General features: G+C 53.8%; 2 protein-coding genes and 1 pseudogene across 4 annotated transcripts; 2 read left to right on the top strand and 1 right to left on the bottom strand.

Annotated features, from left to right (window-relative positions):
* Positions 1 to 232: 232 nt before the first annotated feature.
* LOC110575156 (aflatoxin B1 aldehyde reductase member 2) lies at positions 233 to 12,282 on the top strand. Of its 2 annotated transcripts, XM_021684087.2 has the most exons (7): positions 233 to 581; positions 3,640 to 3,827; positions 3,982 to 4,086; positions 7,426 to 7,522; positions 7,783 to 7,882; positions 8,503 to 8,632; positions 10,329 to 12,282. In XM_021684087.2, the coding sequence occupies exons 1-7, from the start codon at positions 245 to 247 to the stop codon at positions 10,488 to 10,490; spliced, it is 1,119 nt and encodes a 372-aa protein (XP_021539762.1). In that variant the 5' UTR covers positions 233 to 244; the 3' UTR covers positions 10,491 to 12,282. The 2 variants fall into 2 exon arrangements, with proteins under 2 accessions (XP_021539762.1, XP_044769828.1); XM_044913893.1 differs by lacking the exon at positions 3,982 to 4,086.
* A 1,222-nt stretch (positions 12,283 to 13,504) lies between these two features.
* On the top strand, positions 13,505 to 20,413 carry LOC110575157 (annotated as a pseudogene).
* A 252-nt stretch (positions 20,414 to 20,665) lies between these two features.
* On the bottom strand, positions 20,666 to 27,359 carry MRTO4 (MRT4 homolog, ribosome maturation factor). Of its 2 annotated transcripts, none has more exons than XM_021684086.2 (8): positions 27,281 to 27,359; positions 24,510 to 24,568; positions 23,419 to 23,522; positions 22,629 to 22,710; positions 22,380 to 22,447; positions 21,999 to 22,150; positions 21,522 to 21,598; positions 20,666 to 21,192 (listed from the first exon to the last, which is right to left on the bottom strand). In XM_021684086.2, the coding sequence occupies exons 1-8, from the start codon at positions 27,306 to 27,308 to the stop codon at positions 21,043 to 21,045; spliced, it is 720 nt and encodes a 239-aa protein (XP_021539761.1). In that variant the 5' UTR covers positions 27,309 to 27,359; the 3' UTR covers positions 20,666 to 21,042. The 2 variants fall into 2 exon arrangements, with proteins under 2 accessions (XP_021539761.1, XP_021539760.1); XM_021684085.2 differs by having other exon boundaries at positions 21,999 to 22,183; positions 27,281 to 27,335.
* Between the last annotated feature and the right edge of the window lie 3 nt (positions 27,360 to 27,362).

The following is a 27,362-nucleotide window of genomic DNA, read 5'->3' as shown; positions in this document are numbered from 1 at the left end:
ACCCGAAGCCCCGCCCCGCCCCGCCCCGCCCCGCCCCGCCCCTGTCCCTGAGCCGCGTGGCTCCGCCTCCTGCGCCGCGCACGGAGCTGACAGTCCCTGGGGGCGGTGCGAACGGTGCGAGCGAACCGAGCGTGCGTGGTGGGGCGGCGCGCGGCCTGTCCTGGTTCTCTCGCCGCCTCCCGGCTCCACCCCCGCGGCGGGGTGGGCGGGACTCGAGGAGCCCCAGGGCGCAGGCGCCGACCTCATGCTAAGCGCCTTGTCTCGCGCGGTGGCCCGTGGCGCTGTGCGCTGCGTCCGTGGTTCCCCGGCGCCTGAGCTTCGCGCCGCTGCTGCCGCCGCCGCCATGTCCCGGCCGCTGTCGCCGCCGCGGGCCGCCTCCGGGGCCCCGGCTCGGCCCGCCACCGTGCTGGGCACCATGGAGATGGGGCGCCGCATGGACGCGCCCGCCAGCGCCGCGGCCGTGCGCGCCTTCCTGGAGCGCGGCCACACGGAGCTGGACACGGCCTTCATGTACAGCGCCGGCCAGTCCGAGAGCATCCTGGGCGGCCTGGGCCTCGGGCTGGGCGGCGGCGACTGCAGAGGTAACCTCTACCTACCTGTGCACCGGGCGGCGCCCACCCGGCCCCAGCCGTGGCCCGGCCCGCGGTCGGGACCGACGGCTTCAGCCCCTCCCGGGAGCTGACCGCCCCTTGGACCACCCCCTTGCTCCTCAGGCCCCGTGCACGTGTCGTCCCGGACAGCCGGACAGTGCTTTGTTCTGATCTCCTTCCCCTCCCGAGCTTCTGTCAACTCTGGGAGTTGCAACTCAGGAACCTTCTCCCCCCCCCCCCCCAGTCTTACCCGGAGCCTGGTCCAGTCCCTCGCTTCCTCCCACCTTGCTTTCTTGGGGCACCTCTCTGTGGCAGTGGTCTCCAGAGCTATGCAGTACCCTCTCGAACCTTGCCAAGTGCCCCAAGCCGCCCCTTTCCCCATTGCCCTCACTGCCCGTGGCTCCCTGAGCACCCTCTTCTCATCCTGGACTTTTATCAGTCCCTAGCCTTTGCTCAGTTCAGTTGGCAGTACCCTGGCTCCCAGAGAGAGCTGCAACTAGGTCACAAACCAAGCTGGGGGATCAGGGGTGGTACCTGCAGAGTGGGGAGGTTTGTTATGGGGCTATAGGAGGGAAAGTGGTTCCAACCCACCGGCAGGGAGCTTAGAGTCTAATGGGGAAGGTTGAAGCCCAGAAGAGGAAGCACTTTGGGGGGATTAAGCGGTCAGGGAAAGGCACTAGAGAAGGTTCAGAGAACACTGGAGCTGGGCCTTAAAGGATCAATAGTAGTTTGCTGGGAAGAGAATGGGAGAAAGGGGCATCAAAGGCTGAGGGCAGAGCTGTGCAGACCAGGTTTGGAAATGTAGTGTCTGGTATGTGGAGGGACGGCCAGTAGACAGGTGCGGCTTGGGTGGAGGATGTAGGTTCGTGGGAAGGGCTGTCCCTCATCAGCCTGATGCCATTGGAAATGCCTAGGAGGGTGCCTGGATCGTGGTGGCTATATAGGAAAATGAGGTTTAGAGCTGCCCGCCAAGAAAGAATTCTTGAGATTCTTGAGACTTCTTCGGTGTAAGAAGACGGTTTTATCGAAGTATGGGTACAGGACTGGTGAGCAGAAAGAACAGCACTGGGGTTGTGATGGGTGACTGATTATATTTTTTCAAGTTGGGAGGGCGTTAGGGACAGCACAGTCCTCCAAGATATTTTGGAAACAAGGTTTCCAGGACTTTGAGGGGGCTAGCTATTGTTAGGAAAAGGTCATGGGGCACCTGGGTGTCGCAGTTGGTTAAGTCGGTTGGTTTCTTGCGGTCGTGACCTCAGGGTCGTGGGATTGAGCTCCATGTTGGGCTCCTTGCTCATTGCGGAGTCTGCTTAAGATTCTCTTTCTTGCCTCTGCTCCTGCCCCTAAAATAAATAAATCTTAAAAAAAAAAAAAAAAAGGAAAAGTTCATTTATTACTGTTTAGTAAAGACTCAGTCATGAGACCCTTCAGATGTGTATCAGTGGGACATACGCTTGGAGGATGATTACCAACATGTATCTTGCGGGGGTAGAGATAAAGGAAGTTTCCAAAGGAATGTTAAAGTAGACTTGCAGGATCCTGGGGAAAGGAGGGGAGGAGTGGTCAGGCTAAGATTACCTCTTGCCCTTAGCAAAGTATTAACAGCGAAGCAGCTGAGTTCCTAGAGGAATGTCCCCCTGCCTGTTTCAAGGACATGTCAGGAAATTTAATTTTTTCTTTTGTCTTTTGTTTCCCACATCCGTGGGGCCCAGTAAATGTTCACTGTTATTTTTACTACCATACTCTGCTGCTTTTCTGCCCTTCCCAGCTGTTGTGCGGGAGCCCCCCTGGGTCCTCCTTTGATTCAGAGCTTGGTAGATCTGGAGGAAGCTGCCTCTCAGGCCCACGCTTTCTAGTTAACCCTGCTGCCCCCTCCTTAATAATGGAGATTTTGTTTCTGAATTGGTTCTTCTCCTCCAGCCCTTCCCTGCTTCCTTCGTTGAGTCCAGGCACTCACTGAGCCAAAGTCCACAGGTTGGACTTGAGGCAAAATCCACACCAAGAGTGTAGAGGATTTGAGAATTGTGGTGACATGGAGAAAATGTGCACAAGAAGCTGTGGGACTGGTTCTCTCCCACATCCCGAGCGGTCATGTGCCTCCCCTCTGACCTGCTGAGTTGCCTTTGCCGCGTGTGAAAAGTGCAAAATCCAGACAGCTGGTGTACTTGATGGCCCTTCGGGGCTGCTTTGGCAGAACACTATTTCATTCTCATGGGGATTGTGTCTCCCCAGTGGGGGTGTGGGTGTGCGAGCTTCTCTGAGTCTGAAGGGGCGGGGGGTCGATAACCAGCTTCTGCTCCTTTTGCCTTGTATCTGCCTCTCAGATTGATCTCTGCCCGCGGTGCCTGGTTGGTCCGCGGTATCTCTGCAGAATTCTCGCCTCAGCCTCTTGCCTTCCTGTTTCCAGGCCTGCCCCCTTGAGTGCCCTCCCGACCACAGACACAGTGAACGTAGCTGACTTGGGTTGATGGGATTTGCGATTAGGTCTGTCACCCTTCTCTTGGCCCCCTGTCCCACTGCTCCCTACCTGGAGTCAATGCTCTTATAACTCCGAATTGCAGGAATGGGCCTCCACGTACTGTGTGTGTTCCTTTGTGACTCCATCTTCCCAGGCTCTGGAATATGCTTCCCATCCTTCCCTGTTGGCTGGGACTCATTCTTAGAGACTCAGCTCCTGGGTCATCCCCATAGGAAGCCCTCCCTAGAATTCCCAGGATGGCCACACTCCTCTACTCGGGGCTCCTTTAGCACTAGGGGCTTTTCTCTATTGCACTTACCTTATCGTAACATCACCTTTAGGCTGTGAGCTCCTTGAGGGGAGGGAGCAAGTGTGCCTCCAGGCAAGGCCTATCACGCTGACTAATACTAGTGATTATAACAGCCGTGAACATTGAGAACTTGCATATTTAGTGCTCATGATCTCGCTAGGAGGACAGTTCCGTTGTTATACCCCCATTTTACAGATTAGAGAATGGAGGCTCAGAGAACTGAAATAATTTAGACAGGGTCACATAATAAGCCTTGTAACCATTGCATGCTCCCCTCAAAGTGAAAATCGCTACCAAGGCCAATCCCTGGGAAGGGAAGTCGCTGAAGCCTGACAGTGTCCGGGCCCAGCTGGAGACATCCCTGAAACGGCTGCAGTGCCCCCGGGTGGACCTCTTCTACCTACATGTCCCTGACCACGACACCCCCGTGGAGGAGACGCTGCGTGCCTGCCACCAGCTGCACCAGGAGGTGAGGCGGGCCCCCGAGCTCCAGGAGAGTGGAGGCACCAGGGTCGTCCCAGAGCAGAGCCGGGGAAGACCCCACTCCCAGGATCCCCACCCCCGTCTCCCCTTTGCAGTGTGCTGGGCCGCCGTGGGTTCTGACCAAGGCCTCTCCCCTGCAGGGCAAGTTCGTGGAGCTTGGCCTCTCCAACTATGCCGCCTGGGAGGTGGCCGAGATCTGCACCCTCTGCAGGAGGAACGGCTGGTTCCTGCCCACTGTGTACCAGGTGAGGGCCAGGGCTGCGGGGGGCCTGGCTGATCCCCGGTTCTCTCGGCCCCTCCCACTGCCTCCTCTCCATCGCAGCCACTCCCCTGCTGACAGCCTGTGTCGTGGGGATGACGTGCAAGCTCCTCAGCTTGGCCAGCAGGCACCTGCTGGCTCTGGCCCTGGCTCCCCTTCCTACCTGCATGTGCTCCGCGGGCCCTTCCTTCCTGCCCCCTGGCTGTGGGCGTGAGCCTGGACCGTTCTTCCCCTTCCCCCCGGTAGAAGTGCTCAGGCCTCACTTAGATGGCTCGTCCCCTGGAAGCCTTTCCTGATGCCCCAGAGGAGCCTCCAGTATTGACTTCATTTTCATGCATTCAGCAAGTATTTGTAAGCATCTGCTGTGATCACACAGCCCACCTCTATTGTGATCGTCTGTCTTCTTTCTGTGTGTATCTTTTTAATTGAAGTAGAGTTGACACGCAATGTTAGTTTCAGGTGTGCAACATAGTCTATGTGGTGCTGTGCTCACCACAGGTGGTTGGCGTGCAAGCTGTTACATATAATACCATCTACTATATTCCCTCTGCTGTACCTTTCATCCCTGCTCGTTCCAACTAGAAGCCTGTAGCTCCCGATCCCTGCCCTCCCTTTTTGCCCATCCTCCAACCCCTCCCTTCTGACCACTGGCAGTTTGCTCTCTGTATATATGGATCTGTTTCTGGTCTTTTGTTTTGTTTTTTAGATTCCACATGTAAACGAAACCATACAGTATTTGTCTTTCTTTGGCTTCTTTCACTTACACTCTGTAGATTCCTCCATGTCATCACATAAGGCAAGACCTCCTTCTTTTTTATATGGCCGAGCAATCCCCCATTGTGTATATATACCACATTTTCTCTATCCATTCATCTATCGATGGACACTTCTTTCTTTGTTTTTAATGGCTTTAACATCTGTGGGAGGCAGAAGCAGAAACCTGGCTGGACTTGCTTGTGTTTGGCAACAATAGATATCTGTGGAATGATATAACCAGTCCAGTTTCCCTACCTTGGGCCCAGCACCATCTCCCCATCCACTGCTACCACTAGTGATTTGGGAAATCATTGCTGAAGTCCTGGGCAGGTTTTTGACTGATAGTTTCAAAAGAAGCCTGGGAGGGGGTGGGGCACCTGGGTGGCACAGTCAGTTAAAGCGTTCAACTCTTGGTTTCGACTCAGGTCTAATTTGGGGGTTGTGAAATTGAGTCCCACATTGAGCTCCATACTCAGCGTGAAGTCTGCTTGAGTTTCTCTCTCCCTCTCCCTCTGCCCCCCCGTCCTCCCCCCCCACACATGTGCTCTTTTTCTCTCAAATAAATAAATCTTAAAAAAAAAAAAAAAGGATAGCCACATGCAGAAGAATGAAACTGGACCATTTCCTTACATCATACACAAAAATAGACTCAAAATGGAAGAAAGACCTAAATGTGAGATAGGAATCCATCAAAATCCTAGAGGAGAACATAGGCAGCAAACTCTGTGATCTCGGCCACAGCACCTTCTTGCTAGACACGACTTCAAAGGCAAGGGAAGCAAGGGCAAAAATGAACCATTGGGACTTCGTCAAGATAAAAAGCTTTTGCACAGCAAAGGAAACAGTCGACAAAACCAAAAGACAACCAAACAAAAGACAACCGACAGAATGGGAGAAGATATTTATAAATGACTTATCAGGTAAAGGGCTAGTATCCAAAATCTATAAAGAACTTATCAAACTCAACACCCAAAGAACAAATAATCCAATCAAGAAATGGGCAGAAGACATGAACAGGCATTTCTCCAAAGAAGACATCCAAATGGCCAACAGACATATGAAAAAGTGCTCAACATCACTCAGCATCAGGGAAATCCAAATCAAAACCACAATGAGATACCACCTCACACCAGTCAGAATGGCTAATATTAAGTCAGGAAATGATAGGTGTTGGCGAGGATGTGGAGAAAGGGGAACCCTCTTACACTGTTGGTGAGAATGCAAGCTGGTGCATCTGATGAGGTTCTGGAACATAGGTGAGGTTCAGTGGAGTGAGGTCCAGAGCAGAAGACCAAGAAAGAATTCTTGAGATGTCTTTGGTGCAAAATGGTGGTTTATTAAAGCATGGGGACAGGACCTGTAGGCAGAAAGAGCTGCTGCACCGGGGTTGAGGGGTGGCTGATTATATACTATGGGGTTCGGGGAGGTAAGGAAAAGGGAGGTTTCAAAAGGATTTTCATATGTTAAGAGGACTCACAGGACACGGAGGCCTTGCCATTGTCAAGTTAAGGTTGTTTTTCCCTCTAGCAAGGCATTAACATGAAGATAGTTGGGAGCTTCCTGGAGGAACATTACACTCTGCCCCCTTCAAGTATCTGTCAATGGCCTGCAGGTTATAAGGACATTTAATTGTATCTACATTTCCTTCTGGAAGCTAGGTTATTGATAGAAATGCTTTGTTCTTGTAGATTGCTAAGACATTTGTAAACTGAGGGAGGCTGGGGTCTTGCAGGATTGTGATCTCTGTAAGGTAACTCTTTGTTTTTCCTTTCCTTAGCTTTAGGGCAACCAGGAGTGCCTGAGGAATGTCACATATATCCCATCTGGGGTTGTGGGGGGTTGTGAGGTGTCAGTGTCTGCTTTGTCCTTATCTGTTCCCTCATCACATTCACTCTGGAAAACAGTATGGAGTTTCCTCAAAAAGCTGAAAATTGAGCTACCCTACAATGCAGCAATTGCACTACTATGGATTTACCTCAAAGATAGAAAGGTAGTAATCTGAAGGGGCACCTGCACCCCAATGTTTATGGGAGCGATGTCCACAATAGCCAAACTATAGGAAGAGCCCAGATGTCCATCAACAGATGAATGAATGAATGGAGAAGATATAATATATATACACAATGGAATACTACTCAGCCATCAAAAAAATGAAATCTTGCCATTTGCAACAACATGGATGGAACTAGAGGGTATTATGCTGAGGAAAATAAGTCAGAGAAAGATAATTATATGATCTCACTCATGTGGAATTTAAGAAACAAAACAGAGGATCATAGGGGAAGAGAGGAAAAAATAAGATAATCAGAGAGGGAGACAAACCATAAGATACTCTTAATCACAGGAAACAAACAGGGTTGCTGAAGGAGTGGGGGATGGAGTAAATGGTGACAGGCATGAAGGAGGGCTCGTGATGTAATGACCAGTGGGTGCTATATAAGACCGATGAATCACTGACCTCTACCTCTGAAATTAATAATACGTTATATGTTAATTGAATTTAAATTAAAAAAAAAAAAAAAACAGGCTGCGGTTCCTTCCCTTGACACTAGCAACCTTCTACCCACAGGGTATGTACAATGCTACCACCCGGCAGGTGGAAACGGAGCTCTTCCCCTGCCTCAGGCACTTCGGATTGAGGTTCTACGCCTACAACCCTTTAGCTGGTACGGGCTGCTCTGGGGGCAGGCTCCTCCTGGGGTGGGAGGCCAATCCTGGCCCTGTCTCTGCTTCTTCCTGACACAGTAGATGCCTGGCCCAGGCCCTGGGAAGCGGGGAGGGGTTTGAAAATAGACTGGGCCGTGTCTTCCGTCCCTCCTGGGTCCCCCGCCCTTCCCCCTGTGCTCCCCCCCCCCCCCCCCCGCCAGTCCAGAACAGCCTCTGGGAGCAGGGTGGGCCTGGGGCTCTGATGTCAGTCTCCCCGCAGGGGGCCTGCTGACGGGCAAGTACAAGTATGAGGACAAGGATGGGAAACAGCCTGTGGGCCGCTTCTTCGGGAATGACTGGGCTGAGACCTACAGGAATCGGTGAGCAGGGGATGGGCTGCATCAGGATGGGTGGGGGGCAGGGTCCCCTTTATCAGACGTGGAGAAATTCTAGGCAGTTTTCCTGGGAGTTCCAAGTCTTCCCTGCTGTCTGGACCCGTGTCTCGATTCCTGCAGAAATGACCAACTTCTGCGGCGTTTCTTGTTTTCTTGGGAGCTCTGTGAGCAAATGGCGACCGCTGGGTCTTATACTGGGTCTTCCAAGGCCTAGCGCTTCCCTGAGAAGGGCATACCACTTGCCAGGAAGGAAAGAGCAAGCCCTGGATCCACGCTCAGGAGGCCTGGGGCTGAGTCCTGCCCGCCCCCCCCGCCCCACCATCTTGTTACCTTTGCTTCACTACGTAAAGTGGGCAGGCGTTATGAGGTCTTAAGAACTCATAAAGAGATTAAAGATGTCTCTGCAGTGTTCGGGGAGGCCCCTCTAGCTGCCTCCTGTGCCTGGTGGCTCTGCTGCCCAATCAGGCTGGCCCGCTGCTAGAAGAACGCTCGGCGCTTGTCCCCGCCGAGTTGGGTGGACATAGCTGCCGTGCTTGGCTTTGTGGCTGTAGCCCCAATGTGACCCCTGGTTATTGACCCTTGTTCCGCCCCCTTCACCTGCCCAGCTTCTGGAAGGAGCACCACTTCGAGGCCATTGCCCTGGTGGAGAAGGCCCTGCAGGCCGCATACTGCGACAGCGCCCCCAGCATGACCTCGGCCGCCCTCCGGTGGATGTACCACCACTCCCAGCTGCAGGTGAGCTGGCCATCCCGGGGGGGCCCGCCGCTGCCCCTTGTAACAGAGCCAGAATTACCTTTAGGTCATTTCTTTTTTTTTTTTTTTTTTTAAGATTTTATTTATTTATTTATTTGAGAGAGAGAAAGAAAGAGAGAGAGAGAGAGAGAGAGCATGAGATGGGGGAGGGTCAGAGGGAGAAGCAGACTCCCCGCTGAGCAGGGAGCCCGATGCGGGACTCGATTCCGGGACTCCAGGATCATGACCTGAGCCGAAGGCAGTCGCTTAACCAACTGAGCCACCCAGGCGCCCCCCTTTAGGTCATTTCTAAGTCGTGTTTTCCTGGGGTTTTTTTGCCTCCAAAGATTTTATTTGGGGGCACCTGGCTGGTTCAGTTAGTGGAGCATGTAAAAAGATTTTATTTATTTATTTATTTGTCAGAGTGAGAGAGAGATCACAAACAGCCGGAGGGGAACAGGAAGAGGCTGAGCAGGGAGCCCGATGCAGGACTTGATCCCAGGACCCTGGGACCATGACCTGAGCCGAAGGCAGAGGCTTTACCAACTGAGCCGCCCAGGGGTCCCAGCTTGTGACTCTTGATCTCAGGGTTGTGAGGTCAAGCCCCAGGTTGGGCATGGAGACTATGTTTAAAAAAAAAAAAAGAAAGAAAATAAAATAATTAATTAATTTATTTATTTATTTATTTTTTAAAGATTTTATTTATTTGTTTGACAGAGAGAGACGTAGTGAGAGCAGGAACACAAGCAGGGGGAGTGGGAGAGGGAGAAGCAGGCTTCCCGCAGAGCAGGGAGCCCGATGCGGGGCTCGATCCCAGGACCCTGGGACCATGACCTGAGCCGAAGGCAGACGCTTAACGACTGAGCCACCCAGGCGCCCAAAAGATTTTATTTTTAAGCAATCTCCACACCCAGTGTAGGGCCTGAATTCACAACCCCGAGACCAGGAGTCATGTGCCCCACCGACTGAGCCAGCCAGGCACTAACCCTTAAGCAGTTTTCCCCTCTGAGGTTTCTCCTGGTGAGAGCTGCAGAGCAGTCAGGCAGTCGTTCCGTTGTTCTTAGTAGCTGTCTGAGCGCCAGGCCCTGGATGAGGGCTTCGCATACGTGCATTTAGTCTGTCTTCCGGCCCCATGAAGTGCCATTTCCCTGGTGTTACAGGTGAGGAACCGGGTCCACACAGCTGTGTGGGGGGTAGAAAATTTCTCAAAACTCCTCAGCCTTACTCGCTCCTTGGTGGGAGTTGGGGGGCCCCCCCCCTCTTTCGCGTCCCCGGGCTCCCTCGCTAAAACGTGTCTCCTGCATCAGCCTGACACAGTTGCACAGGATTTGACAGACATAGTTTCTCAAAAACCGGGGGCGTGCTGCCTGACGTAGTTTCTCATTCCCGTAACCACACTGAAGACAGAGAAGATTGAGTCACCAAGAGGAGGAAGAACGAAGCCAAGCGCACCCAGCTGAGTGGTCGAGCTGGGCTCTGAGCACAGCTGGGTCTGAGGACAAGCAGAGGGAAAGAAGACAGGGTTTGGAGTCACATTGTTAAAATCACTGAAGGCATCTCAGGTTCCTTAGGGAACTACATTCAGCATAAATAAACATCAGAGCCCAGGTCTTGGCAGAGGCAGGGCGGGGAGGGAGGGTGTGCACCTGGAGCCACCATGGTGCATAATGTGTTCACATCTGGCGGTCTCCCCTTGCAGGGTGCCCACGGGGACGCCGTCATCCTGGGCATGTCCAGCGTGGAGCAGCTGACACAGAACTTGGCGGCGACCGAGGAAGGGCCCCTGGAGCCGGCCGTGGTGCAGGCCTTCGATCGAGCCTGGCACCTGGTCGCCCACGAATGTCCCAACTACTTCCGCTAGGGCCAGTCCTGGCTCCAGCTGCCAAAGGTTTCTCTCTTCCGCCACCTCTTCTGTTCTCTCATCCTGACCAGTCTGCCTTAAGTTGATTTAACATGGTCTTTTTTGATTGTCTGGCTCGATGCAATATTTTTCTAGATTCCCTCCTGGCTCCCAGATGCCTTCGCAGCGTGTAAAGCCTGGGGCTGTGGCCCACTTGGGACGTTCTTGTCTGAATAAAGCCAGCACTTGACCGGGCTGTTGCCCGGGCCCCGAGTAAACCCCACGAACCTGTCTCCTTTACTGTCTGCAGCCTGTTTTCATCCTGCCCGGGAGCTTACTGCCAACAGGGCAGAACCACGAGGTGGAGTCTCCAGAGGGCAGAGGTAGAGCACACGCTGCCCTCAGGAGGCTCTCTCCTGCCTTCTGTACTGAATCCAGCCTGAGCTCTCAACAGCAGGGCTGAGGTGGCCCTCATTCAGCTATGCACAGGAGAAGAAAAGCAGGCCATGCACCCTGAAGTATACTTTCTCTTATTCAGAATCACCTCAGGAAATAGAGGCATCTAGAAATAGAATCCTTGGAGCCAAAACCTCCCAATAGCGCCCCCACTGAGAAGAAGAACGATGTTCCTGGGCACCTCCTAAGATGCTGCATGACATTTTTAACAGACTCAATGTCAGCAGTGGCTTTACTCTTGTCCTGGTGAAAGCCTCCTGTCTCCTTGTCATCTGTAGGACTCTCAGCCTTGCCCTGGGTCTCCTGCTGTTGGAGCTGGAAGGGTGGCCTGGGTAGCCATGGTCCCCATTTCCCTTGGCAAACCCCCACTCCAAGCAGGGGGCACCCAACGCTGGGGAAGAAAAATCCCAGGTCTGAGGGTTGCTTCTTGACCATTCCCAGTGCAGAAAAATCAGTCTAGCCCTGGCCAGGGGGGTGGAGTGTGGGCCAAGCAGCAGAAGTCAGCACTTGGAGCTTGCTTATCTTGAAGTGAGGAAGGGGGCTCAGCGTGGAAATGCCAGAACAAACCACCAATCAGAAACACTCTTTGTTCTAAGAAATGTCCCATTTACCATCTAGAGGGAGACACCTTGCAGACAAAATTGTTTTCTCTACAGAAGCAGTCACCCTCTCTTGTCTTCATCCACAATAAAATGCATTCTTCCCCTAAACGGGATGGTGTATCGGTTACCATTGTACAATTAGCTATCCTAAAATTGAGTTGCTTAAAATGACAGAGTCCCCCAAATTTAGATAAAGATTCAAAGCAATCCCTATCAAAAGTCCAACTGCTTTTTTGTTTTATCTTTTTTTTTTTTAACAAATTCATAAACAAATCCTAAAATTCAAATAGAAGTTCAAGGGACACAGAATAGCTATAATCTTGAATAAGAAGCCTACAATCTCTGATTCTTGATTTTGAAATTTACCAAAAGCTATAGTAATAAAGAGAGTGGTAGTGGCATAAGGGCAGACATACAGATCAATGAAATAGAATCAAGAGTCCAGAAATAAACCTTTATATGTACTTTGAATTTTAGAGAAGTGTGTAAAGACAATTCAATAGGAAAATAATAGTTTTCAACAATTGAAGCTGGGACAACTGGATATCCACATGCAAAAGAATGAAGTTGATCCCCTTCCTCACACCATCCACACTCACACAAAATGAACTCTAAGATTGTAGACCTAAATGTAAAAGCTACAATTACAAACCTCTTAAAATACAGGAGTAAATCTTCATGCTCTTGGGTTAGGCAATGGTCTCTTAGACGACACCAAAAGCACCAGCAACAGAAGAAAAAAAGAATTAGACATTATCAAAATTTAAAATGTGTGTGCTTTGGGGCGCCTGGGTGGCTCAGTCATTAAGCATCTGCTTTCGGCTCAGGTCATGGTCCAGGGTCCTGGGATCCAGCCCCGCATCCGGCTCCCTGCTCAGCGGGAAGTCTGCTTCTCCCTCTTCCACTCCGCCTGCTTGTGTTCCCTCTCTCTCACTGTGTCTCTCTCTGTCAAATAAATAAAATCTTAAAATAAAATAAAATATGTGTGCTTTAAAGGATACCATCAAGAAAGTGAAAAGGTGGGTGCCTGGGTGGCTCAGATGGTTAAGCGTCTGCCTTCAGCTCAGGTCATTATCCCAGGGTCGTGGGATCGAGTCTTGCATCCGGCTCCCTGCTCAGTGGGGAGTCTGCTTCTGCCTGCCACTCTGCCTACTTGTTCTCTCTCTCTGTCAAATAAATAAATAAAATCTTAAAAAAAAAAAAAACCCAATGGTTAAAAATGAAACTGTTTTATATTTATCCACCTTGACCACCCCCAGCATTTCATTTGTGTGCGTGTGTAAATTCAAATTTCCTTCCGTCTAAAAATACCTCTAGTAGAGTGAAAGTTTGCTACTATGAATGCTCTACACCTCTGCTTGTCTGAACAAAGTCTTTATTTTGCCTTCATGTTTGAAGTATTTTCGCTTGGGTTTACGTAGCTGGAGGCTGACAGTTCCTTGTTTTCATACGTTACCATGTCTTAACACGCGCACCTGGGCTGGAGACTTTGGCAAGTCTCGACCGGAGAAGCAGAGAGTCGCTTCTGGGACCGCAGGGCGGCGGGACAGCCCGAGCGCCTCCCCCCCAGCCCCCCAAACCAAGGCCTCATTTCAGAACTTTTAGCAGGTAGGAAAGCCCCCTCCGGAACGACCCCGGGACCCCGGGACGGTTCAGAGCGAGGCCGAGGGAGGTGGGGAGACGTGGCAGCGAGGCCCTGGAGTCCCAGCCCTCAGCCTTCGCGCTCTCTCGTAAACCTCGCACTAGCGCCCCCTCCCGGCCCACCCGCCAGCAAAGTGCGCGGTCCCCGAAGCCCCGCGTGAAGCGTGCGTGCAGCAGGGCCCGGGTGGGAGGCAGCGGAGCGAAGGGGGAGGTGGGCACACTGCCCCGCCCCCAACGCTGGTGGGCGGGGCCCGAAGTCGCTCCTTAAAGCGGCGACGGCTCGCGCTGGTTAGTGCCTCGCGCCGACCGCAGAGTGCGACGCCTGGGCCACCCGATTCTGCCGCCGCCGCCATGTCCCGGCCGCTGTCGCCGTCGCGGGCCGCCTCCGGGGCCCCGGCTCGGCCCGCCACCGTGCTGGGCGCCATGGAGATGGGGCGCCGCATGCACGCGTCCGCCAGCACCGCGGCCGTGCGCGCCTTCCTGGAGCGCGGCCACACGGAGCTGGACACGGCCTTCGTGTACAGCGACGGCCAGTCCTAGAGCATCCTGGGCGGCTTGGGCCTCGGGCTGGGTGGCGGCGACTGCAGAGGTAACCGCTCCGTCCCCGTGCACCGCGCGGCGCCCACCCGGCCGGCCCCAGCCGTGGCCCGGCCCGCGGTCAGGACCGATGCCTTCGGCCCCTCCCGGGCGCTGACCGCGCTTTGGACCACCCCCCTGCTCCTCAGGCCCCGTGCACGTGTCGTCCCGGACAGCCGGACAGTGCTTTGTCCTGACCTTCCTTTCCTCTCCTTTTCCCTTCCGAGAAGGTCTCCCAGGACCCTCCCTCCAGCAACGTCCCGCCCCAGGTCCAGTCTGGAATGACTTGGTTAGGTCTTCTAGGGGGCCCTGAAAGCTTTGGGATCTGGCGCCGTGCAGCCCCTACCTCCTTTCCCGCCCCCCGGCAGGTGCCCCGTGCAGGCCTGATCTGCTGGAACCCTGCCCGTACTGTCCTGGCGTTCCCTGGCACAGCCCTGGATCAGACTTTGGAACCTGTGGGGGATCTGCTTCCTCCTTGCTCTGGGCCCTAGACTTTGCTCCGTGGGGCTCCGGGTGCCATGCTCAGTGGCAGCGCCTGAGAGCCGCAGGGTGCTCGGTGGGCGGGGATGGGGGAGTGCGGGTGGTAGGGTGTCTAACTGCCCTCTGGGCTAGCCTCTGAGGACCTAGAAGGGAAATTGACACGAACCCACTCCGCGAGCTCGGATTCGAGAGAAGGCTGGGGAAGCCCGGAAGAGGGAGCACTTCTGGCGGGCCACTGAAGAAAGCTCAGAAGAGGGAGCATTAGACACTGAAGAACTGATTAGTTGGCCAGGAGGACAGGTGTTAGTGCTGTGGGTGTGGGCAGTGGGCGTGCCAAGGCAATGAGATTTGGCAATGCCAGGGGTGTTGGAGCAGGCAGATATAGCTAAGTGGAGGGTTTGCGTAAGGGCAGGGGACCGTCCATCAGCAGTCTGATGCCATTTGAACGGCTTCAGCAGTGCCTGGCAGGTCCCTAGAGTACAGCAATGTTGCCTGTTACTGTTACGGTTAGGAGTAGTAATAGTAATGTTGTTAGCACACGGCACCGTCTCTCCCTTGGGCTCTTCTCTCTCCTCTGCTAGAGTCTGCTAGGTTCTCCTGTGATTCACAGCACGCTCGATCTGGAACATAAGACAATATGCCTGTGTCTCAGTGCTCGCCCTTTTCCAGATCACCTGGCTGCTTCTCTGACCACCCTGGGTCTTATTTCTCCATGTCTTTTTTCTCCAAGCCCTCCTTCGCTTCCCTCCTGGTCAGAGCTAGTGGGGCCAAAGTCCTTAAACCTCAGCTCCGAAGTTTAATTCACATGAAGAAGAGCTGGAGGAATGGAACAATTCCAAGTGAGCGGTCCTCCAGCCTGCTCATAAGTCTCAAGGAGTCAGGTGACTTACCAGGCGCCGAGTGTTCAGGGAGGGCCAGATTCCATGGGGTGCTCCCAAGGCCCTTTCCATCGGGGGTCTGTGGCCCTTCTCTTGCCTTGTGTACCCCCTGACCCTGGTGTTTGGACCCCTGGAATTGCAGTCATGGCTCCTCTCACGCCATGTTCTTTTCCTCTGGGTTTTTGCCCTTGTCCTCACCCTCTGGAATGAACTTCCCACCTTTCCTCAACTGGCAGCCTGTGACTTCCCCCTGGAGACCAAGATTCAGATTCTAAAGAAAGCCTTCCCTGAGCTCACAGGGGCCTCCCGCCTCTATGTCCTGGGCTCCCCCAGCACCTGGTGCATATCCCTGCCTCACTTACTGTAATGCAGCCCCTTAGACAGTGCCTTCTCGAGGGCAGGGATCCCCTGTTGGGTCTACCAGCCCTTAGGGCCTGGTAAATAATCCGTCATAGTGATGACATTGGCGATGATGACAATGAACAACACGTCCATTCAAGTCCTGGTCAATCCTTGGGACCAGCACACAAAATAGTACCATTGACGCTACCAATTTATAGTTGAGAGGATTGAGGCTCAGAGAGGTTGAGTAACTTTGGTGAGGGTCACAGAGGTGGTAATGGCAGAGCTGGGATGTGAACCCAGGTCTTTCTCTGAGTCATTACTCTAGACTCTCTCCAGTGTTTGGTAAACTGGCCTGAACTCTCATTTCACTCCTCCCCCAAAGCGAAAATCGCCACCAAGGCCAATCCATTGGGTGAGAATTCACTGAAGCCTGACAGTGTCCGGGCCCAGCTGGAGACATCCCTGAAACGGCTGCAGTGCCCCCGGGTGGACCTCTTCTACCTACATGTCCCTGACCACGACACCCCCGTGGAGGAGACGCTGCGTGCCTGCCACCAGCTGCACCAGGAGGTGAGGCGGGCCCCCGAGCTCCAGGAGAGTGGAGGCACCAGGGTCGTCCCAGAGCAGAGCCGGGGACAGACCCCACTCCCAGGATCCCCACCCCCGTCTCCCCTTTGCAGTGTGCTGGGCCGCCGTGGGTTCTGACCAAGGCCTCTCCCCTGCAGGGCAAGTTCGTGGAGCTTGGCCTCTCCAACTATGCCGCCTGGGAGGTGGCCGAGATCTGCACCCTCTGCAAGAGGAACGGCTGGTTCCTACCCACTGTGTACCAGGTGAGGGCCAGGGCTGCGGGGGCCCCGGCTGATCCCCGGTTCTCTCGGCCCCTCCCACTGCCTCCTCTCCATCGCAGCCATTCCCCTGCTGACAGCCTGTGTCGTGGGGATGACGTGCAAGCTCCTCAGCTTGGCCAGCAGGCACCTGCTCGCTCTGGCCCTGGCTCCCCTTCCTACCTGCACGTGCTCCGCAGGCCCTTCCTTCCTGTCCCCTGGCTGTGGGCGTGAGCCTGGACCGTTCTTCCCCTTCCCCCCGGTAGAAGTGCTCAGGCCTCACTTAGATGGCTCGTCCCCTGGAAGCCTTTCCCGATGCCCCAGAGGAGCCTGGGATCTCTGGCTCTACTTTGCTCCTCATTCATTCAGCAAATGTTTGTCCTCCTACTTGGTGCCAGACACTGCTCACAGAACTTACTAGTGGGCTATGATTGCTTCTTTTCTCGACTATACCTGTTGACGCTCTACCTTGCTATTAAATCTCCCAGGGCAGGGGCCTTGTCCTGTTGGTGTGTGGATGGAAATTCCATGTCCAGCCCATAGCTGGTGCTCAGAAACGTTGGCTGAATGAATGAAGTTTCCTTCCTACTCAGTATATGCTCTGATTGTTAAGGTCCTAGGATTGTTAGGGTCTGAACTGAGGGCTCTGCAAGGGAAGATTTGGGGTCCCTTCCTTTGATATGTGCACACCCTGCAGCCGGCCCTTCTACCCGCAGGGCATGTACAACGCTACCCACCCCCCCACCCCGGCAGGTGGAAACGGCAGGTGGAAACAGAGCTCTTCCCCTGCCTCAGGCACTTCGGACTGAGGTTCTACGCCTACAACCCTTTAGCTGGTACGGGTTGCTCTGGGGGCAGGCTCCTCCTGGGGTGGGAGGCCGTTCCTTGCCCTGTCTCTGCCTCTTCCTGACACAGTAGATGCCTGGCCCAGGCCCTGGAAATCGGAAAGGGGTTTGAAAATAGACTGGGCCGTGTCTTCCGTCCCTCCTGGGTCCCCCGCCCTTCCCCCTGTGCTCCCCCCCCCCCCCCCCCGCCAGTCCAGAACAGCCTCTGGGAGCAGGGTGGGCCTGGGGCTCTGATGTCAGTCTCCCTGCAGGGGGCCTGCTGACGGGCAAGTACAAGTATGAGGACAAGAATGGGAAATAGCCCGTGTGCCGCTTCTTCGGGAATAAATGGGCTGAGATCTACAGGAATCGGTGAGCGGGGATGGGCTGTGTCAGGGCAAGAGGTGGTATAGGTCCTCCTAGTCTGAAATAGGGGGTCTCTGGGGCTGCTTTCTGGGGGCCAGCACCTCCTCCTGGTCTCAGACTTAGGTCCCTGGAATCTCCAGGGCTTTACCAACATCCACACCTCAGATATTTTGTGTCTCTGGAGAGGGCTTAGGGGCCTGGATTGGGAATGTGGATCCCTGTGCCTTCTCAAAGCTCCACAACTCTTTCCTGGGAAGAGCTCACCCTCTGTGCACAGTGGGGGTGGGGGAGGGGGTACCCTTGGATCAGGACTCGGGAAACCTGGCCCTTCCCCGCAGGCAAAGGAATCTAAGCTTTGTAAACTCTTGGCAGTAATATTTTCTCAATGTCTACAGTTATAGTTACACAGCTGTTGAAATCAGCCTTCTTCCCTTTTCCACTTTCTAAAATTTGGAAATGCTATCAAACGAATACAGGCCCGTGGCTCAAAGCAACCCGTTACCAAGTTGTACTCTTCAGAGGTGATGATTTAAACTCATGGCTCTTTCCCTCTGGCCTCTCCTGCGACCTCCCCCAAAGTGCACTTTATTGCTATTCCTTCATTTATCAACTTTATTTTTTAAAAAGTTTTATTTAAGTAATCCCACCCAACGTGGAGCTCGAACTCATAACCCCGAGATCCAGTCGCATGCTCTTCCAGCTGAGCCAGCCAGGCGCCCCTCCTTTATCAAATTTAGATGTCCTCCATGGACTACTGGCAAGCTCCTAATCTATTTTATAGAAGCCAAGTCCACGGTTAATTTCTGTGTGTAATTTATTTGCCTTTTTCCCCCCACCCTGGGAGGAGGGCAAAAAGGAAGTTTTGTGCAAGTCTCCATTGTTAGTCTTGTTGAAATGGCCAAGGACTTTTAAAGCCGGGGAGTGTCTATGGAGCGTCTAGTATTTGGGATTACCTCGTGTGCACTGCTGTGATTTCAGTCCTAATCCAGCCCCCGCCCACCCTTGCCCACCCCAGTTTCTGATCTTCCTGGCCTGGTGTCCAGGTTTAGGAACCAATGCCCCAAACAGTGTTCTCAAGATTTCTCACCGCCAGGGCCTGGGCTTCACCCTGGAGAATTGAGGCCTGATGGTTTTGACCTTGACCGTTCTTCATAGTTTACAAAGCATGCACCATCAGGTCCATTATCTCCTTTACATTTGGCACTGGCTGTAAGGGGCTGGCCTGGAGCGTTCGCTCTCCTCATGGAGCAGGTAAGAGAAGTGGAGGCAGGTGGCTTTAGCCAGGATTTGTCACGGGTCCAGTAACAGGAGGCACGCTAGCACCGTGTTGTGGCTGCTCCTGGGTCCCGAGGTGGGGCCTGGGTTGTTCACATCTAGTGAGCGATAAATGCAAACATTCCTGCCCACTGCATCTCCTCGCCCCCCCTCACCGGACTGAAAAATGCCCAGGTGTGGGGCCCGAAATCCACCTGCATTCTCAGAGGATGCCAGCCCCTCGGGGTCTCAGGGACTGGAGTGGGACATCTGCCCTGGAGTGACCTCATGGCACTGACCGCTGTGCCCCCCTCCCCACCTGCCCAGCTTCTGGAAGGAGCACCACTTCGAGGCCATTGCCCTGGTGGAGAAGGCCCTGCAGGCCGCATACTGCGGCAGCGCCCCCAGCATGACCTCGGCTGCCCTCCGGTGGATGTACCACCACTCCCAGCTGCAGGTGAGCCGGCCGTCCCAGGGGGGCTGCTTTTTTCCGTGGTGGGGTGAGGGAGAACGTGGAAGAAGGGAGAGGGCTACACAATTACTTGATAGTTTCTGAGATGATTCCTTTTCTTCTGGTGTTTCTCCATGCGAATTCTCTTCTTTGGGAAGTTTCAGTAAGTGCCCCGTTAGGAACTCCACGGCCCTATTAAGTGTGATTATTCCAACTTCACAGATGAAGTGATTTCAGAGGCGCTTAAGGCCCCACAGCTACACGTGACCGGGCACGAGCATCCAGTGGACTCTGAAACTTACATCTCTAACCGTTAGCCTTTGTTCCGCCCCATGCCGCACGCTTGCAGAGTCAGGCCCTGTGCCTGGTGGGGTCACCCCCTCTGCTGTCCCAGGCTGCCCTCACACCTTCCTCTGGCTTCAGCATGATCTACTGAGGGCTCCCCTTTCCTGAGCTGTTCAGGGCCAGGCCTGACACAAATACTTCACAAAATTTTAATTCCTGCAAAATAAAGGAAGTTTGAAGTTTGGGGATGTCAAGTGACTACCCCAGGTGTACCCCACTGCAGAGGGGCACAGGGGAGCGGCTCTGAACTCACGTCTGCCTGCTGGGGAGTCTGTAGAGGCCAGCCTTTCAAGCTGTTTGCAGGCTGTGTAAATTCTGGAAGAACGTAGGCTCTAAGTAGACATCAGAGCCCAGGTCTTGGCAGAGGCAGGGCGGGGAGGGAGGGTGTGCACCTGGAGCCACCATGGTGCATAATGTGTTCACATCTGGCGGTCTCCCCTTGCAGGGTGCCCACGGGGACGCCGTCATCCTGGGCATGTCCAGCGTGGAGCAGCTGACACAGAACTTGGCGGCGACCGAGGAAGGGCCCCTGGAGCCGGCCGTGGTGCAGGCCTTCGATCGAGCCTGGCACCTGGTCGCCCACGAATGTCCCAACTACTTCTGCTAGGGCCAGTCCTGGCTTGAGGTGGCAGAGGGCCTCCGTTTGTCACTTCTTTTGACAATCTCACCGTGGGCCTTAAATGGCTTTATCTGGCCTGTTCTTTCTCCACAGTGTCTGCTCACGAGCTTTTTATTTCCTCCATTCCCGCAATGCTCCCAGCTGCCTTCACGAGAGAAGGCTGTGCTGTGACCCAGTTGGGCGTGTCCTGCTTGGACAGAGCAGGCGCTAGACCCGGCTGCCCAGCCGCTCTGCTGCCTGTCCTTCCCAAGGGCTTGCGGGGAGGGGGCAGGAGCGCAGGCTTCCCAGCCTCCCGTCCGGAATCCAGCCCGACCTCCGGACAGGGCGGCTGGAGGTGGCCCTCTCTCTGCTACGCACAAGAGAAAGGGCCATATGCCCTGAAGGTTTACCTACCATTAGAGTCACTCCCAAGAATAAAAGTCCCCAGGATGCTGTGTAACAGTTTTCATATCTGCTCTGGGTTTCAGCAGTGGCTTTACTCTTGTCTTAGTGAAAGCATCCTGTAAGACCCCCGGCCCTGGCTCGGGCAGGGGATAGGACTGGGGGGGAGGAGGGAGAGAAAGAAAGGGGCAGGAAGGGTGGCCAGGGTTCCTTTATTCCTTGGCAAACCCCCATGTCCAGGAGGCGCAAAAGGGCCAGAGGAGAGAAGCCCCAGCTCTGGGGGTGGCTCTCACGTCCCCAGACGTAATGCGGGAGCCAGTGCTGGAAGCTGGCTCCAGGTAAACAAAGGAACCCAGAGAATCCAAATAAAAGTCCAAAGCCAAGGCCTTTTTTCTAGGAAAAGTCCTCTTTGCTGTCCACAGGAGCCACCTTGCAGACAGTTTTATTCCTTATAGAAAAGCAGTCCATCCCTCTCGCCCTCCCTGCTGTTCAACGAGCGGGGTGGTTCCCACAGTCCGTCCCCAGTATCTGTCAGCAGTCATCTTCCCCCTCTGATTCTTCTGCCGACTCGGATGCACTCTCGGGCAAGTCATCTCCCATCTGCTGGAACCTTCCAGACTGCGCATCCCACATGTATTTGATGGTGACCTTGAATTCAGCCATCTCATACCCGAAAAGCTTCTGCAAGGGACGCATAAAGGGAACCAATGGTTAGGAGGAGCAAGGGTTGGGATGCCTGGGTGGCTCAGTTGGTTAGGCAGCTGCCTTTGGCTCAGGTCATGATCCCAGGGTCCTAGGACTGAGTCCCACATCGGGCTCCTTGCTCAGTGGGGAGCCTGCTTCTCCCTCTGCCTGCCACTCCCCCTGCTTATGCTTGCTTGCTCTGACAAATAAAATCTAAAAAAAAAAAAAGGAGGAGCAAGGGTAACATGAAGTGGCCAGGGGCCCTGGTGCTACAGCCCGCTGACCGTGGCCAGGGTGGGGTGGGGTGGGGGGACAGACAGACTCACCAGCACACGGGCCTGCTCTGGGGTCAGCACGTCGCCCTCCTTACACACCTCGTGGTCGGACAGCAGGGTCACCACACCTACGGAGAAAGGAACCCTACACGGTGACTTCGGCACAGAGGCCCACGCACAGCTCTCTGCCCACTGCCCAGAGCTGAGAGGGAGCTGGTTGGTCCCCTGTCCTTCCCACCCTCCCCAGCACACTCAGGCTAAACCTGCAAGTGCTCAGCTGCCCAGGAGGGTCTGTGGGGGGATGACGGCCCCCTCACGTCCCTTAACTGCTGTGTTCTGGCTGTGAGTTACCATCCACTCTTGCCCCAACCAAGAGGTGGTCACTCAGTCCCATTTTCACCTGAGGAAATGGAGACTGGCAGAAATGAGCTGCTCAGCCACAGAGGCCAGAGGGGGTCTGTCAGGTTTGGGAGCTTGTGTTCCCGGCAGCTAAGCTGTGACCTTTCAGCTCCAGGGGTTTCCCCATACCTCTCTTGAGGGCAGTGGGCAGGCCCAGCTGCCTCAGCTGTGGCTCCATGGAGTGGGGGAACTGCTCCAGGGGCCCAGGGTCCAGGGTCACAGTGAAAGTTGCTTTGTTTCCGGCTCGAGCGAAGTCCATTTCCGTGTATTTCGTAAACCACCTCAGGAAAAGACAAGTGGTGGTGGTGGGGTTCCTGAATGGCCCACCAGCCGGGCATGAAGTCAGGCTCCCCTGGCCTCCCCTCCCTGCCCACATTTGCTGCAGACCGCTTGGTGCTGCAGAGAATGAGGACTCAGGAGCAATGTTCCAGGAACCAGTTTTTACTTGATATCTCCGTACTGTACAAAGTACCCAGATTATTCCTTCCCTGTTAGTCCTCAAAAACTTACTCATTCACTTCCTCCTTGGTGCGGTTGGTGAAAAGGAGACCGACCTCACCCCTCAACTTCTTGCTGACCTACAGAACAAAAGTGGGGTTGGCCCAGTCCCATTAGACATCTGGCAATATCTGCAGATGTTTTTGGTTGACACAGCTGGGGGGGGCACTACTCTGGGTCTGCAGGTTAAAGGAGAACCGAGCTTTAAGCCAGGCCTTGATCTGCCCGATCCTTCCACAGGCCAGAAGGCCAGAAACTCACTTGATGCAGGTTGTCTTTGTACTCGTCAGCTGGGCTTCGACCCAAGGCCACCATCATCACCTTGTTTTTGCCAAAGAACATCCTAGAGGGAAAAAGGGGTCCGTGAAGGAAGGGCCCCCTCCAACGTCCCCCAGTTAAGGTGTAAACCTGCTCTAGTCCCCAGGAGCCCAAACTCAGGCCCAGGCTGCTGGGCCGCAGGAGGCTTGGCCAGAGGCTCCTACTTCCGTGCAGCCCTGCTGGCTCTGTCCACAGCCAAGGACCCCCTTCATTTTTTCCTGCCTACAGACCTCAATCCACAGTATTTTGTCTACTGGCCCACTGTGGGTGTTATGTGATCCCCTAGACCCCCAATCTGGATGTATGGAAGAGGCACATTCACTGGTCTGAGGCAGACCAGAGTCATCACTCGTACCATCACAGATCCAGCCCAAGGACGGGTACCCGCCATATGGCTCACGCAGCCTGCTCTTGGGTCACTGTGTGCATCTTGGAGTATACACCGACATTCTAAAACTGATGGGATGTTCCTAAAAGGACCAGATCCCAGGAGTTAAGGGAGCCCCTTCTCCTAAGGGATCACTGCTCAAACATTCCCTGACCAACTACCCAGTCCTGCCCAAGGAGCTCAATGCAAGACCAGTTTTAACAGTTAAAAAGTGCCTCTGGAGAATGTGAAACTTTGTCCTCAGTAAGGTGGTTATCTGTGTGACCCAGATACCCAAGGGTCCATAACTGCCCCTGTGCTTTGAGAGCATCCTTGCTTCTTCTCTACGCAGAAAGGCCTTCTTACCGGCTGTGCTTCCAGGCGTTCCGGATGTCCTTCAGCTTGCTGTTCCTCATGTTGGCCACGGAGAAGATGAAAAGGTACTTGTACATATCCACACATTTTCGAAGCTATGGGACAATTCAGTGGGGTTCTGGAGTTCAAGGGGCAGCATGGGTTGGGCCTCAGATGGGGAAGAATCTGGTCTAGGTCCCTAACAACCGTGGAAGTTTAGAGCTGGAGGCGTCTAGTTGTTTCCTCCTTACTTCCGTTACTGAAGCCAAGATCACGGACTACAGGGGCTCCCCTGAGGCAAAGTAGGTGTGCTCTCAAAGTGCAGGTAAGAGATCCCATGGTCTCCCAGCTTTCTGACTTATCTGTGCCCGGCGTGGAATGGATTGCTTTGCTCTGCTCATTAACTGACAACCCAGAAACACTTAGCTACGCTTGGAAGGCTCCTGCTAAATGGAAATATATAAAGCCTCACTCTTTACTCACAACGGGAGGTGGCTCATCGGCCCTGCTGTGCCCACATTGCTGATCGCTTTCTTAAGGAAAAGGACTAATTGTGCTGGAGGAGTCTCTCCTCTCACCCAGCCTGTGGCCTGCAGCAGTGTAGACAGTAGGCTGGTGCATTTACTCACATCTGATAACCCCATAGATTTTTTTTTAAAGTTACTTTATGTGGGACTTGAACTCATGACCCCGAGACCAAGAGTCGCATGCTCTACCACCTGAGCCAGCTGGGCGCCCGGTGTAACGCCACAGCTGACATTGGGCAGGCTACCAAATCTCTCTAAGCTTCCGTTAGCTAGCTGCAAAACAATGCTAACTCCTCCCAGGTACGCTGTGAAGATGGAGTGGAACAGCACACGGAGTACTTAGTGCGGTGCAAAATGCAGAGTAAGAGCTCGGTCAAAGCTGGAAATCATTACTATGGGAGTTTTTATTGGTGCTGCTGCTGGAGGAAAAAGGACAGAACCAGCACCTCACGGTGGTGTTTTTCTCTCCCCACCCCCTTTTTTTAAAAAAAAAAAACAATGTTTTCCTGCCAGCCCTCTAGCCACCTTTATAAACCAAATACAAGGTCTGGAACAATAAAAAGAATGAGCTCTTACCTCTTCTATCAGGTTCTGTTTCAGTTCTAAGCCTTTCTTGGCAGTTTTGGTTAAGGAAACTAATACAAAAAAGAGAGAGAGAGGTGATAAGAGACGAATCCAGAGGCCCTGCAGACTCATTTCCATCTTCCCTTTGGCAGCTCAGCTGGACCAAAAGCCAGGGTGAGGAAAGGCAAGGCTATGTGTTCCCAGGGTCCTAAGAGTGCCTACTCTAGTGTTCCTGAGCCTGGACATCCCCTGACATATCTCCTATTACTTAGACAAACCAGATGTTCCTGCATCCCTCTTAGTTCAGCTAAACTAAGAATCTGTACTGCAGTGTGGGGGCAGGGCTTGCTCCTGTTACTGGAGTGCTTTCAGTGGCTGGCTCAGGCAGGTCCCTTTCTGCTCTCTGCCATGGTGCACAGAGAAAATCTTTGGTGGCCTCTGCTGGGGAACCATGAATCTGGGGACTCTGTCTCCTCTGCTCCATCTTGTTCTGCAGTTTGGACTCATGGATAAAGCACTGCCTCTCTGGGGAGGGCAAGCACCTCTGCCCAAGAGCTGGGGCTCAATTTCCTCTTATCCAGAAGGGTATGGCATTTGCCAGATCTCACCAGGGCTCCCTCTACAGAACCCAATCATTCCACAAACACTTAACAGAGCATCAAATGCAAAGCTAAGGGTACCCCCCGTAATGGGGCAATTTTTATTCATCCTGCCTGGCATATACGTGGAACAATAATCTCACTGGTCAGGGTAAGGGCAGCACAGGAGAGTAAACACAATGCCCTTGTCCATTTCTCACCACTTCCACTGCTACAACTGTGGACCAAGCCAGCGCTACCCTCTCTTGGATTACTGTTGGTCTCGCTCCTTCCAACTTTGCCTTCTCTCCCCACTTTCCCCAGTCTATTATCAATAAGGCAACTAGGGTGATTTTTTTTAAGCTTTTTTAGAGAGGGAGAGGTGGGGGGAGGAGCAGATGGAAAGGGAGAGAGAATCTTTTTTTTTTTTTTTAAAGATTTTATTTATCTATTTGACAGAGAGAGGGAACACAAGCAGGGGGAGTGGGAAAGGGAGAAGCAGGCTCCCCGCCAAGTAAGGAGCCTGATGCGGGGCTCAATCCCAGGACCCTGGGACCATGACCTGAGCGGAAGGCAGATGCTTAACAACTGAGCCACCCAGGCGCCCCTGGGAGAGAATCTTAAGCAGGCTCCACCCCCAGCACAGAACCTGAAGTGGGGCTCGATCCCACCACTCTGAGATCATGACCTGAGCCAAAACCAAGAGTCTGACGCTCAACCAACTGAGCCATCAAGGTGCCCCTAGGGTGATCTTTTAAAATTTAAACCATGTCGGGGTCCCTGGGGGGCTCAGTCAGTTAAGTGTCTGACTTTGGCTCAGGTCATGATCTCAGGGTCCTGGGATTGAGCCCTGTGTTGGGCTCCCTGCTCAGCAGAGTCTGCTTGTCCCTCTCCCTCTGCTCCTCCCCCCGCTCGTGTTCCGTCTGTCTCTCAAATAAATAAAATCCTTAAAAAAAAAAAAAGTAAACCATATCCATCTCTGCTCAAGCTCTCGGATGGCTACCCACTGCACCTGGGTGTGAAAGCCAATTCCTTGGGAAGGTTTATAATGCCCAACCTACTCCCTCTTCTTTGTGTACTCTGCTCCAGCCACACTGGCCTCTTGCCCCAGAACACATCAAATGTCCTCTCAATACAGTCCCTTTGCACTTTATCTTCCCTCTCCTTGGAACACTATGCTCTGGGGTAACTCCGTGGATGGCTCACTTCCTTTCTTTAGGTTTCTGCCTATTTGTCAGCTCATCAGAGACCTTCTCTGGTTGCACTAAACGAAATAACATCACTTTTTTTTTTTTTTTTAAGATTTTACTTATTTGAGACAGAATGAGAGAGAGAGAGAGAGAGAGCACATGAGAGGGGGGAGGGTCAGAGGGAGAAGCAGACTCCCTGCCGAGCACGGAGCCCGATGTGGGACTCGATCCAGGGACTCCAGGATCATGACCTGAGCCAAAGGCAGTCGCTTAACCAACTGAGCCACCCAGGCGCCCCGAAATAACATCACTTCTTTATCTCACTTTTAGTCCGTGAGACTCATCACGACCTGACTTGATTCGACTTTTGGTGTTTTGGGGAGGATATATTTCCTATGACTAAAACTTTAAGCTCAATGAGAACTCTAGGCTTTCCTTACTGTAACTGCTGTATCCGCCCAACGCCTACAGTGCCAGGCCCCTAAGTACCTGTTTCAGCCTAGGTGAAAGAGACTACCACATAGTAGTCAGGAATGGTCTCTCAGGAGGTGCCTTATGAACTGACAACTGAAACAGACCAAACCACATGAAGATCTAAGCATAAGCATGCCACGCAGAAGCAACTGCAAGCAAAAGGGCCAGAGCCGGGACTAAACTTTCCTAAAGGAAAGACGGCCAGGGTGGTGGGAGCGCAGAGAGCTAAGGGAGAAGGGCTGAAGTGGGAAAAGTGGGTGAAGGCGAGATCCGGCGCAGCCCAGGTGCTCAAAAGCTGTTTTCCGGCCTAGAAAGCCTTGGAAGTGCACCCAAGGACCGGCAGTCTCCGCTCCCCTGACCCGACCAGGCTCCAACCCCCTCCGGTGCGCCAGCGGCCACGAAGCCCTATCGCAGTTTCAAGAGAGCCGGCGGAGTTCCTCGCGCACGCCCCGACGTCCCACTCGGTGCCCCTCAAGCCCCCACCGCAGCCGGCACCCTGCCGACGGAGCTGCCCATGGGGTCTCGAAGGCCCCTCGCTCACCTTTCTTGTCGCGCTTGGATTTGGGCATCGCGCTGCAGCCACATGCGGCGGAAGGCGGTGCTGCCTGCTAGGACCCCGGCGG

Source organism: Neomonachus schauinslandi, chromosome 4 (genome assembly GCF_002201575.2).
Source record: "Neomonachus schauinslandi chromosome 4, ASM220157v2, whole genome shotgun sequence".
In the NCBI taxonomy this organism is placed as follows: Eukaryota; Metazoa; Chordata; class Mammalia; order Carnivora; family Phocidae; genus Neomonachus; species Neomonachus schauinslandi.
The sequence above is the reverse complement of the archived record's forward strand: the minus strand, read 5'-3'. Positions and strand labels throughout refer to the sequence as shown.